This window comes from Sinocyclocheilus grahami, unplaced genomic scaffold (genome assembly GCF_001515645.1).
Source record: "Sinocyclocheilus grahami isolate Dianchi unplaced genomic scaffold, SAMN03320097.WGS_v1.1 scaffold361.1, whole genome shotgun sequence".
Classification (NCBI taxonomy): domain Eukaryota; kingdom Metazoa; phylum Chordata; class Actinopteri; order Cypriniformes; family Cyprinidae; genus Sinocyclocheilus; species Sinocyclocheilus grahami.
Window position 1 is genome coordinate 904,711 of NW_015505540.1, and position 13,193 is coordinate 917,903.

Genomic DNA, 13,193 nt, shown 5'->3' on the forward strand with positions numbered 1-13,193 from the left:
TTGAATGTCACAGCTCACTTAAATAAGATCGATGCTTACTGCTAACACTTTTGTAACAAATATTATTCATACAATTATGCATCTAGCTCCTACTAAACGCATAAATGTAAAGATCCCAGGTTCATGAAACTTTACAAAACATCAAAGAGCTGCTCTGACATAATTTCACTTAGTTTGCTATAGGTCGACTTTTCAAAAGTCAAAGCACAGTTAGCACACAAACTTGGAAAATTTCACAGCTGTTAAAATTGAGGCTGTTGATTAATCCAGCAACTCATGTTTGAAGCGTCTTTCTCAAGAGTAGCTGAGTTCACAGTAAATGAAGCAAACCATCTCTGTGTGTGTGTGTGTGTGTGTGTGTGCTTAGTTTAACGTGCATTGGGAAACCATGTATGCTAGGTTCATTTTATTTACATAATTTCCAACATTTTTTATAAACAGGTTTACAGCATTTCACCAGTATTCTGCCAAAATAAAAAGCTTGAATTTGAAATGTTAATAGATCAAGGGTTTGAATGTTTGAAAGGAGAATTTAAGACATACAAATGTGTAACATAAATCATAATAGTATCGCATTGTTTTTTTTATTTACAGTAGGCTATTGTAATGTAAACTTAATTATAAAAAATGAAAACAGAAATACTTTACTGTTTTAAGATAACAACAATAAATAATAATAATAATAACTATTATTTTGTTGAATTTGAATGGGTTCCTAAAAACACCAAAGTGAATAATGTGGACTGAGACACAAATAAATTGCGGTTTGAGTCCCCTTTAAAGTCCAGCTTCAAAAGTTAATCATATCGCAGTTCAAACAGCAATATAACAAAAGTTGTGCAGCCCTATATATATATATATATATATATATGTATATGCAATTTTCAAAATAAAACATTTGCTTTAAAAAGACCAAATGTTTTATCTGTTGACTTGCATGTCATTAACCAACATAAGGTTATGCAAAATTGTTAAATTACTGAAATATTAACTTAAAATCTCAAGTAAACATTTTAAGTCTAAGGGGTTCAGCTGACAAAAAAAAGTTGGGAACCCCTGAATAAGGCAAAAGGGCACAAAGTCTACCGGGTTCTCTCAAAACTCCATTTCACGTTACCCTTGGGATACAACTTTTTATATTCAGAAAAATATGTGCATTAACTAATGAAAAATTACCAAAATGTGCAATGCCATTGTATTATCTTCCACAATAAGGGTTAAGTCCACGAAACAAAACATTGGTGGTGCACTATTCAGTACCTGAAACACAGATGATGTACTGTGCCTCTGAGTGAAATCCTGCCTGTCCTGAGACTGGGGTGTCAAAATCTGCAATAGGACAAAATGATACTGTGGATAAGCTTACATTTAATGGGGCAGCTCAACAAGATAATGTTACAACATGGCTGGATTTTGTTTTACAATAGGCAGAGGTTTGAGTGTTTTTATCTCACTTTAGATAAAAAAAAGTTCTATTTGCTTGTTCTCCAAAGCATCACACAAATCCAGTTACACAGCACTTGAAAAGAGTCCTTCTGCAACCAAAACTCTCACATTTAAGAGGGATGCCTAGTTTAAAAATGATAAGAACAGTAACACAAACAAAATAGGTTAAGCAGCCTCCTCGGATATTCTGTGCACTAATAACTTAAAATGTGCCGATTTGCGTAGTGAATTTGACCCTCAGAGGAACTACCATCAGACTATGCAAAAAAAATAATGATAAAGTTCTATTGCACACAAAGAAAAAAGCGCCATCTGCTGGCTAAAATCTTTCTAATCTAAATTTTGCAGGAGTGCCCTTAGGGATGAGTGTCATTAATATATTGCAAAAGTGTACTGGACAGTAATTAGATATTGACATGACATAAATAAAGAATTTACTTGAGATATAACAGTTGTCATTTGTAGTAGCCTATGTAAATTCTTTATCCATGTCATTTCTCGATTCATGTAAAAAAGGTATTTGAAGGATGAGAAATATGTATCATTATATTATGGAGATTAAAATAAAGCAAGATGAACAACAATACAATGTTATAACAACATGGATAAGCTGTTTTCACTGACCGACTCATCTCAGAGAAACAATATATGGAGGCATGAGGTTTCCAAAGTGAGTGTGTAAGTGTAAAACACATACACGGATATATACATACAGTGCACATACACACACACACTCATCCCTATATTTACACACATTCAAATCACACACTTCGGACAACCAGTTAAAGTTAAAAAAAAATCCTATTACTGGTATATAAGCCCTCAGTCCACCAAACCGAAAATAAGATATGTAGACAAAAAGGAAAACGAGAGAAGAAAAACAGACTAAATGCTGGAATGAGCTTGACGCAGGCCATGCCACCTGCAGGTTGCAGGTTTAACGGACCTGTTGGTGACACACAGACTAGTGCTTTTATCGTGTTTATAGACGGAGCGAGGTTTGACTCGCTCACTCCAAGTGCACCCTCTCCTGGTCAGGGTTTGAAGCGCACTCTTCATTCAAGCACAAATAAACTCAATAAAAGCCGACTAGTGAAGCAAACAAAAAGACTGAAAATCGGCACGCAGACACCATCACCAATGTAAAAAGGAAACAAAAACAAATATCCCAGTTGCAGCAGTAATACAAATTCAATTGGTTAGATGAGGTTGTGGTTTGAGCTGTGTGTGATTTTATAGATAACTAGCTGTGGTTGTTTAAATTTGTCTTATGTTATTATTAAAATTTGTGTAGTTGTAGAGATCAGCAAAATCACCATAGATTTAAATAAGTATCTAACATCCCTGTTCCCTCATACATATAAGTTTCATATTAACTGAAAATTAGACTGTTTTCACAATCCGCTTATATTGTCCATCATAGAAACATAATTAAATAATGCTTCTCATTTAAAAAAAAAAGAGACATATTTTCCCCAAATTGAGCAATTGAGGCCAAAATTAAATGTTAATAAAATCTTCAAATCAAATAAGATAAAGACATTCAGCACATTCTATGTGTGTGTTCATCATGTGGTTTGTGTGTGACTCATCTGAGAGCATGTAAGTGAGATTAACCGTTCAAGGCTCCTAGTATCTCAGCTGAAAAGCACATTTCCTTAGGAAACAAGCAAAATCCCCAACTTCACGGATACCAGGCAACCAAACAGCCTCGGCTCGGCTCGGAGCGAGCAACACAATACAGCTCTTTCTGGGAGGAATGGACTCTGTTACACAGCTGCAAGTTGAGGCACTGTAGGTCCTGGGCTCAGTGGGTCCTGTTATTCTGAGATATTGAGTCCCATGGTATAATTTCGTGTCCGAGCCCAATATGTCCTATGGCGCAGCTCCACCTCTGGGCACAGTGGGCCCTGTGGTGCAGCTCTGCCTCAGGGCTCTGTGAGCCCCATGGCACAGCTCCACCTCAGGGATCAGTGGGCCCTGGGGTGCAGCTCCATTCGTTTGTTGATTGAGCAGCATCCTCAGAATAAGGCGGCGCATTTGGTCAGTACAATTTGGTTTCCTGTTGTTAACTGTGTCTCCTTGGTGATTGGTGAGAGTCGGCTAGCTGAAGAGCATGCTGAGATAGCTTAAACCTCAGCAGCCTTCAGGCCGATTTTCTCCTCGTCCTGTCAGTCCGAATTGGGCTTCTTTAGTGAGAAAGCGTATATGTTAAAATGATCACTCAGCTGCTTCACCTGCACAGGGAGACAGAAAAAACGACTATAATGAGAAATATTTTAATGTAGTTGTGCATAAAACATGACAGTTACAAAAGATAATTCCATTATATTTATTATATATCATATGTTTAAGTTGTTAATAATCATATTTACTATTATAATCATTTATAATTAATGATTTTTATTAGTTATAATATTGATATATTATAAATTATATTAAATTGTTATAGAACATTAAATTAGTTGATTATAGTAATTATACAAATAAAAGTGTGTATATATATATATATATATATATATATAATTATTTTTATAATTAATTATTATAACAAGTAATTTAATATAAAACCATTTTATTTCATATATTAATATTACAATATTATTACTACTAATAATAATTAATTTGAAATTATTATATTACATAATTATTATAATTATAACAATTACATATTAAAGATTTGCTATAATAAATCATTTCTATAAGTTAAATAAAAAAAATATATATTCTTCATGACTAACTAATAAGCAGTCTGTGTGTGTCTTTACTCACAACTGATACTCCATAGTGTATGTGAGTGAGGATGACTATGGCAGTCCATATGTAAAGGACAGTAATTTCACCGTGCTGTACAACCCCAGATATCACTAGCAACACCACAGCTGTCATCGGCAACAACAACAAACTCAGTGGCTTACATCGAGTATTACTCATCTGGCATACAATGAGCTTGCACTGAGACAGAGAGAGAGAGAAAGAGCATGTCAGGATCAGAAATCTGACAAGATGTTTCAAATGGAACTGAAAGACATCCATTGTCACAGCTGCACAACTTGTTTATCTACAGCAGAGAGAGAGGACTGAGTACACTCACAGTAACATTGGAGAAGGCTGTTCCCACCATGAGATAAAAGATTCTGGGTTGCTTCTCAATGATGTCTGTAGGAGAGAGACTGATCCACAGTGTAGACAGCACAAACAAGAGGACGGGAGAGAAAAACGGCAACAAGGCCTCATACACCGAACTGTGCTTCAGGGTGTTATTACGGTACGCCCTAAAATAATACAGAGAGAAAGAGTGAGAACAAATATCCCTGTTCCAAAAGCATACATTATTCAATAGAACATCAGTAAGCTACAAAGTACGAGTCATTTTTATGTAGTACAAGGCACAAGAGGCCTGAAACCAAACTTACTTAAAGACATTGAAGAGGCTCATTGGCAATGTTACAACAAATAAACAACCTGTAAAAAAAACGAATGAGGAAATCAGATCATCCTTTAATTTGCAAGTTTGGCCTAATAGCGAATTAAAACAGCATTTGTAGTATTAACTGTAAGAGCAGGGCAGAGTTCACTCACCAACAATCATAACAGTGAACAGATCTCTGTATTGAACATTCCCAATAGCAGGTTTGTACCATGTTTCCACACCAACCACTGCTGTTATTATGTACACGACAGAGATAGTCTGGTATGGAGAAAGAAAAAAGACATTAATACAAACTGTAATATTTATTTCCATCCAAGAATCATTGAAGTTTTAATGTACTGTGTGTGATATATACAAAAACAAACATTTTTATTTCACATTTTTAATATTCACTACTGCTCAAACATTGGGTAATTATACTTAAAGGGGTCCTATTATGCTTTTTCACTTTTTCAACTTTAGTTAGTCTGTAATGTTGCTGTTTGAGCATAAAAAAGATCTGCAAAGTTACAAAGCTCAAAGTCCAATTCAAAAGGAGATATTTTATTTAACAGAAATCACTTTTCAAAAACTACAACCAACAACTCGTTTGGACTACAACGCATGTTTTCCGGGATTTGTGATATCACAAATATGGATGAATGGGACACGACCTGGTTGAGATGCATTAGAGAAGGAAACTAGTGTCATTATCACTATGTCGGACACATGCTAGCTTTCCCAAGGCAGATGAACTTAGAGTGGTTACAATCATCCGGGTTTAAATCGTGCTCAAATTGATTTGATTTTGACGCAGTATCTACACTGAAGCTCACAGGCGGCTACGGTAAGGGGCGTGACATTTCCCGACCAGGCACCAAGTGCTGCCAATCACAACAGACTCTGGTCCAGCTAACCAACCACAGCACATTTCATATTTCAGAAGGCGGGCCTTCATTTGATACAGGAACTATTCGAGCCGTTCATGCCAGACTGGGGAGAGAGGTGTTGTAATAATGTAAAATATGTGAAAAATAACCTAGACCCTGTTCTAATACACCCCCAAAACAAAATCAAGACTTTGTAAAAGAGCATAATAGAACCCCTTTAATACTTATAATAATTAATAATATTATTCAGCAAGGATTCATTATTGTTTACAAAATGACAGTAAAAACTTTTCTAATGTTACAAAAGATTTCTATTTCAAATAATTGAAATTTCAAATGTTTCTTTAACTTTCTGGACAGGAATATATCATGGTTTCCACAGAAATATATTTTCTTACTATTTCTTCTTAAGAAGAAGAAATGTTACCTGAGCACCAAATCAGCATATTACAATGATTTCAGAAGGATCATGTGAGTATTGGCTGCTGAAATTCAGCTTTACCATGACATGAATAAATTAATTTAAATTTTATATATATATATATATATATATATATATATACACATAGACACACACTCTCATGAGCATGAGACTTTTTCAAAAACAATCTTACTGACCTCAAACTTTTGAAGTGTATATTTTAATTTAAAAATTAATTATACAATTAAAATTAATTAAACATTTGTATATTTTAATTTATATATATATATATATATATATATACACACACAATCCATATAATACTTAATGTAATATAATATTTAAATATATATATACACACACACATATATATATATATATATATAGTTTGTTTTTATTTTAATATTTTGTGAAAACCATATTTTCTTTTCATGAGTTTATCTTTAGGTCATTGTAATAAATTACCACTTGACTGATGTCGTAGCCCCAGGGTAGGAACAAAATCCCAGTGTTGTACTTCTCCCAGTGAGACAGTATGAAGGAAAACAGGACAACCCATAACAGATAATACAGCGTCACCACTCCCACGCCTGTCTCACCCCGTCCGAAGACAGAGTACACTGTAGCGACGAAGAACACGCATGCCCAGCTGTCCAGGCCGTGGTCGAACAGCTCACCCAGTGGAGTGCTGGAGTTTGTTCTCCGAGCCTGTTTGCCATCCACACCATCTGCATGTACACACACAACAAACAAAATATATTTGAAACTTATATACACATTTCCAATTTTGCTACCACATACACAATGTTTCAGAGGTCCTATGGATCCCAGACATAATATTCAAAGCTCTTCCCTTACTAAACTATAGTGTTAAGAAGCAAGCCTCTGCAAATTTGCTGCATGTTCATATTTTCATATGCAAATGTGTCTTTTGTGGCTGTATTACAAATGTCCCTATTGGTCAAAGTGCTCATCTAGTGAGTTATTAATGTATACAGCACACCTCAGTAGGTTTATAAATGTACACAGGTGGGACTAAAAATAAGATTTGTGCCAAAATATCAGATTTGTGCATTAGGCACTTGAAAATAAAATATTGTTAATATTAAACGATATTCCTGAAATGCACAGCTCCAAATGTATTTCATTAATTTAAAGATCAAATGCCATTATTTTAATCAGTTAATTTTTTTGCTTTTTTTAATTAAAGGAGTGTGTTCAATCGCATATTTGTATTTGCTGTGTTCATGAGAATTGTGAATGTTCTGAACAACAACTTGAACAATATTTTGACTCCATTAGCAAAAATGTGCCTTAAACACAAATAAATTGATTTTACAAAAGGGATTCAGAAACATTAGCCACTAGCTGACAGAAGACTGGTCAATTAACATTAGTACTATTTCAATAATAGTGGACAGTCTAATGGTTAAAGATTCTGACTTGCAAGCCGAAGGTCGTGGGCCTGAGTCTCAGTACCACCAGGAATTGTCGTGGGGGGAGTAAATAACCAGCGACTCTCTTCCACCTTCAACAACCATGACTGAGGTGAGACCCTTGAGCAAGGCACAGACCCCCAACTGCTCCCCGGGGCCTGCAGCAAAAAATAGCTGCCCACTGCTCTGGTGGTGTGCGTGTGTGTGTGTGTTCACTACTCACTGCTGTGTGTGTGCACTTGGATGGGATAAATGCAGTGCACAAATTCCAAGTATGGGACACCATACTTGGCCACGTCATGTCACTTTCACTTTCAAAAACAAAAAGACACACTTACCTAAGGTATAGGCCAGAAAGTTGAACAGACCAGCAGCTATCCACACCCAACTTGGCACATGTGTACGGCCTTCCCCTGTGCCACACAACACCCACGAAACAATCAATCCCATTTGTAAACAGGTACAAGTCCAAAAACACAACAACAACATTAAACTAATAAATTGCTATAAATTATACCCTTAAAATACCTACCTTTTTTAGTTCATTTATGAAGAATGAATTTAACTTTCAATACTACGTATCAGTGAAAAACACTATGATTTTAAAAATGTTTGTCTTCATTACTACTTAATGGAAACATATTTGTTGCTAGGAAAACAAAACTTTTTTTTTAAAGCAAAAAAAGTTTGTAGTGTCGCTTCTTTTAATTATTCACTCCACAACACTGAATGTACAGTGTGTTATGCATATGTGAGAGAGCTGGTAATGTGCACAGGTGTGGCTGTGTATTAACAGATGGCTAGTTGATAATTGAGAGAGTGATGAGCTGGAAGTGAGACCTTGATCCTTGTCATATGAAAAAAAGAAAACATACAACCTTTTTCTTATCTTTGCACATAATCACTAACTGGTTATAGTTGTTATCATTCCAAATGAGTTAAGGTCCCTAAGCTTTGAGAAAGAGAGCATTACCCACAATACCCTCTCACTAGCACATCAAATCCATAACAATCATACACACAGTTTATTGACCTCACCTGAGGCATAAAAGTCAAAGTCGAAAAAGGACAACAAGGTGAAGGTGAGTACCAGGAACATGAACCCTGTAAATGTGATGAGGTTTGGGGCAAGCCATGTGGGCAAGATCTGAGGCACAGCGAGAAAGAGGGAAATTAGCGAGTTGCAAATGGTCTGATCTCCCTCGCAGGTAATCAGATCCAGACGGAACATTCATTAATGTTGCATATATGTAATTCAATGAAAGCAAAACACAGCATAATGTTATTCTTTTTATGTGAAATACCACTATACATTCATGGCTTCAAAATATTTGATAAAGATTGACAGACAAGAAACAAATCTTCATAAACGCATCTTTATAACACAAAATAATATGCAATAAACAATTTAATAATAGTATATTTTAGTATACAACATAAATAAACAAAAATAAAATACTATACTAAAATGTATAACTACAAAATAATTGTAAATAGAAATATATTACAATTTGATAAAACTGTATAATTAATCTAATATATCATTTTAAAATAATATAATAAAATACATTTGTTTGTCATATTTGAAAGGGACTTTGCATTTGCTTGTCTTAATGTCAGTCTTGAGTTTTAATGCATTAAATAGTACATTTAAATAATACAAATGAATATTAATCTATAATAAAAGTGTTGTTATTATTATTATTATTATTAATAAATCTGTTATGAGAGACTGAATGCCCTGGGTAACATTCCAAACGACAGTGGTGATTCTGAACGTTCTCACCTTCACCACTGAGTTCCAGAAGGGGTGCATGACGTAGATAGAGAGGGGGTTGGAGTCAACCGCACTGTACTGTAAAGAAGAAGAAGAAATGCAGAGTAAGACAACACATTAACACTCAGGTCCAGAAGTGTGAATGTCGAAAAGTGTTAACAAAAGAGTGTTTCTGCTGTGTCCACTAATATGGCACATTGTGTCTACAAACTTTAGATGAGATGATTAAAATATAACCTAAAAGTATCACTAAAAAACTGCCCATGTGGCAGTAACTACTGGAAAATAAATTCTGAAGTCCAAACCTAGAGACAATTTAGAATGGCCAGAATGTAATAATGTCTATCAAAAACGAAACAGTTCACTACAGCACACAATAGCATGATTCAGGGGTGAAGGTCACTTTTCACTTGCTCCCCCAGCATGTGCTTACTGTGTGAGCTCACACTTGAAGCTTAGGGATAGGTCAGCAATGTCAGCAAATGAACGTACACAAAACCACAAATTAAATGTACACAAAATGCTGAAATGAAATACACGCTTATTTTAAACTTTTTTTAATGGTTTTAGTTAACTATAATAACCCTGTTCAGGTCAAATAAACACATTGCGGTAGTCATGTACGTTCAATGTATGCTTGAAGTCCAAGCAGACTACATGCAGAGCAAGAATAGCACATACAATCTCAGCAGCCTGTACACCTAACGGCCCAAAACACTGGGAGTAAATAAATACACCTTATCAGGCCAACAGGACATTCAACCAGGAGGCACACAGGGTCAGAGCCACATTCATTCACAAGTTCTGTCAAATAACCACTCAGAAATACACAAAACTCTGCGTCACACCCAGGAATTCAACCTCTCGACCTCTCTAGTTCCACACCCTTTTAAGCAAACTATCATCTTCAGAGATGCCTAACAGGAATTTTGCGACAAATACTAATAGACACAGACTGATTGATTTAGTTGTATATTTCATGTATTATAAATGAATAATTATCACATAATAAAAGCATAATATGCATTATGAAAATGTATAACTAAAAATGTTAAATGACTATATATATATATATATATATATATATATATATATATACACTGTTAGTAGTTGTTTGAGATATAATCATTCAGATATTTGTGCAATTTGTGTTAATTTCTAGCAAGTCATTTATACAAACAATACATGAAATAAGCAAGTTCTTGTTGGTTCCTGATGAACACACAGCGGTATATAATGGCATTGTTGGTGGCATTTATTGGATAACAAGATATAGTAAAAAAAATTATATTGTGAACTATTACAATTTAAATAACTTCACAATTATTATTATTTATTTTTTCAAAATGTAATTTATTCATGTGATTGTAAAGCTGGATTTTCAGCATCATTACTGCAGTCTTCAGTGTCACATGATAATATGTTGATTTGCTGCTCAAGAAACATTTCTTATGATTATTTATCATCTTAACCGTTGAAAACAGTTATGCTGCCTAATATTTTTGTGGAAACCATGATACATTTTTTTCAGGATTGTGTTTGTGTTATGAACAATAACCTTTATTTAACAGAGAAATCTTTTACAGCATTGTAAATGTATTTACGGTCTCTTTTGATCGTTTTAATGCCTTCTTGCTGAATAATAGCATCGTTTTAAATACTTTTAAAACTACTACATATTGATTAACAATTATAAAGTACGTGTGTAGATAGATAGATAGATAGATCAAGACAAACGCCCACAGAGTAATAAGTTACAATAATCATGAACAAGACACAGATAGTGTTTATGCAAGCAAAGGGGTTCATAACTGTATAAACAAAGAGCTTTGCATCTCAATCTTTTCAGGCGCTTCTTCTTCTATAAATGATATCAGAGGACTCTGACACTACACTACACTACTATATACATACAGTAACACCTGAATATTAAATGAACACGGCGAACAATTAAAGTGAAAGCACTGAGTGAGTGACTCACATGCAAATTATGTCCAAACCACAGATCCTTGTTAGACGCGGAACCATGAGCCCATCCCTTTACAATTCAACCCAATTTACAAGCTAACCGACAACATAAAGCATGTAGATCAACTAAAACAAAGCAGGATACCGTGTTTGTGTTTAGCTGGTAAAACAAGATAATGTTGTCGCTGCGTCGCATAACGTTTAGAACTGAAGATCTACTTTCACTGGCGGTTTCAAGTCACTGTGGCACACCAGTTTCACCGGTTAATACCACTAATATGTCTTTAAAATCTTCGAATTGGATGTATATGCAGTAACAACTCAATTGTGTACCAATTCATCCCGCAAGTTTGAGGGGAAAACACTATTTCTCTTTAAAGGTTCTTTCTAGAGAGCGGCACACACCGGTAGACCTCATGCTTCATGATAGCATTAACAGCACAGCACGGCTCGACTTGCCGACACCCTACATTCCTACACATTGTGCAGAATAAGAGCGGCCTCACCTTATATTTATCAAAACCTGAGAGTTGCTCTTGGGTGACATAGTGGTAGAGAGCCATGATGACCGCAGCACGGCTCTGAGTCGGACCGAAATTCAGCCGTCACCCGTGTCGGCGCACAGTATCCGCAGTGTCGCGCGTGTGCGGTGGCGGTGCGGTGGCGTGACGCCCGAAACTCCGCCCACAATCCCATGTGATGTTTCATAATAAAAGCCGACGTGGAACTTGCATCAAAACGTCAGAAACACTCGTCTATGTTTAGTTTTTATTCAGTTATGTTTTCTACTCATTATAGTGTTGTAATATTTCTTTCTTTATTTGTTTGTTTATTTGTTTATTTATGTGTGCGTGGATGTTTGTATGCATATGTGTGTGTGTGTGTGTGTGTGTGTGTGCGTGTGTACCTACTTAAGCATATTTTGGGAACAAATGTGTAACGAAAAGTGAGCAAAACCTGACATAATCGCCAAAATCCTCCATTTGGGGACGTCCTCATTTGTAAAACTGGTATAAAAATTAAGTATACAACGTTTTTTTGAAATTGTAAAAATGCAGAAAGTTTTCTGTGAGGGTTAGAGTTAGTGGTAGGGGTGGGGTTAAAAGTGTATAACTATCTGTATATAAAAACAATAGAAGTCTATGTAATGTCCCCATTTGTATAGCTAAGTAAACGTGTGTGTGTGTGTGTGTGTATGTGTGTGTGTGCATTTATGTATGTATTTATGTATGTATGTATGCATGCATGCATTTATGTATGTATGTACTTATTTACATTTCTCCAAACTGTTCTACGGACCACCCAGCCCCGGTGGCTCCTCTGACCTAAGTTTAAAAACCACGGGACTAGTTTACATAAAACGGGAACAAATGTTGCACTATATAGACTAAATATACACATTACAAAAACGATTAATTTACAATACGTGAGCTGGGAATTTGGGTTAGATGTCACACTTCTTTTTTCTCATTGTAGGTTCTTTTTAAATTAATTTTCCTATAAGCATAAACATCATGGCACTGATCTGTGTATATATTCATTAAAGGAAGTGGTTAGTAAATATTGTAACGTGTTCAGAATGTTGTTGTGTTGCACTTTATTCCTTTTTGCGTTTAGAACTGTTATTGGATGTTCAAGTGTCTAGGGAAAGAGGCTCCACCCCCTGGGGTGTGTGTAAGGGGAAACTGAGAGAAGGGGGTCAGATCAGAGTGTCTCGCTGGTCGGGGTGTGTACGGCGTGGGTTGTGGCCGACAGCAGCCCAAATAAACACCCCTTTTGCATCAAAAACGCCTCGTCCTTGTCTGAGAACGCTACAATATAATAAGCAAAATTCTACAGTATT

At 35.5% G+C, this 13,193-nt stretch overlaps 1 protein-coding gene across 1 annotated transcript; it reads right to left on the bottom strand.

Annotated features, from left to right (window-relative positions):
- Positions 1-1,023: 1,023 nt before the first annotated feature.
- Positions 1,024-12,020, bottom strand: LOC107549067 (ethanolaminephosphotransferase 1-like). The gene is made up of 10 exons (XM_016229999.1): positions 11,857-12,020; positions 9,392-9,460; positions 8,644-8,752; positions 7,944-8,018; positions 6,635-6,897; positions 5,029-5,137; positions 4,863-4,911; positions 4,541-4,721; positions 4,219-4,401; positions 1,024-3,683 (listed from the first exon to the last, which is right to left on the bottom strand). Exons 1-10 carry the CDS (start codon positions 11,911-11,913, stop codon positions 3,618-3,620), a joined length of 1,161 nt encoding a protein of 386 aa, XP_016085485.1. The 5' UTR covers positions 11,914-12,020; the 3' UTR covers positions 1,024-3,617.
- Between the last annotated feature and the right edge of the window lie 1,173 nt (positions 12,021-13,193).

Bases quoted from the DNA above. Each gene is read 5' to 3' on its own strand.
- LOC107549067 (XM_016229999.1), bottom strand. From the start codon at position 11,913: ATGGCTCTCTACCACTATGTCACCCAAGAGCAACTCTCAGGTTTTGAT. The intron at 8,753-9,391 runs GTGAGAACGTTC...GCTGTGCCTCAG, and splicing joins TCTGGAACTCAGTGGTGAAG to ATCTTGCCCACATGGCTTGC. The intron at 6,898-7,943 runs GTAAGTGTGTCT...GTGTACATGCAG, and splicing joins CTTTCTGGCCTATACCTTAG to ATGGTGTGGATGGCAAACAG.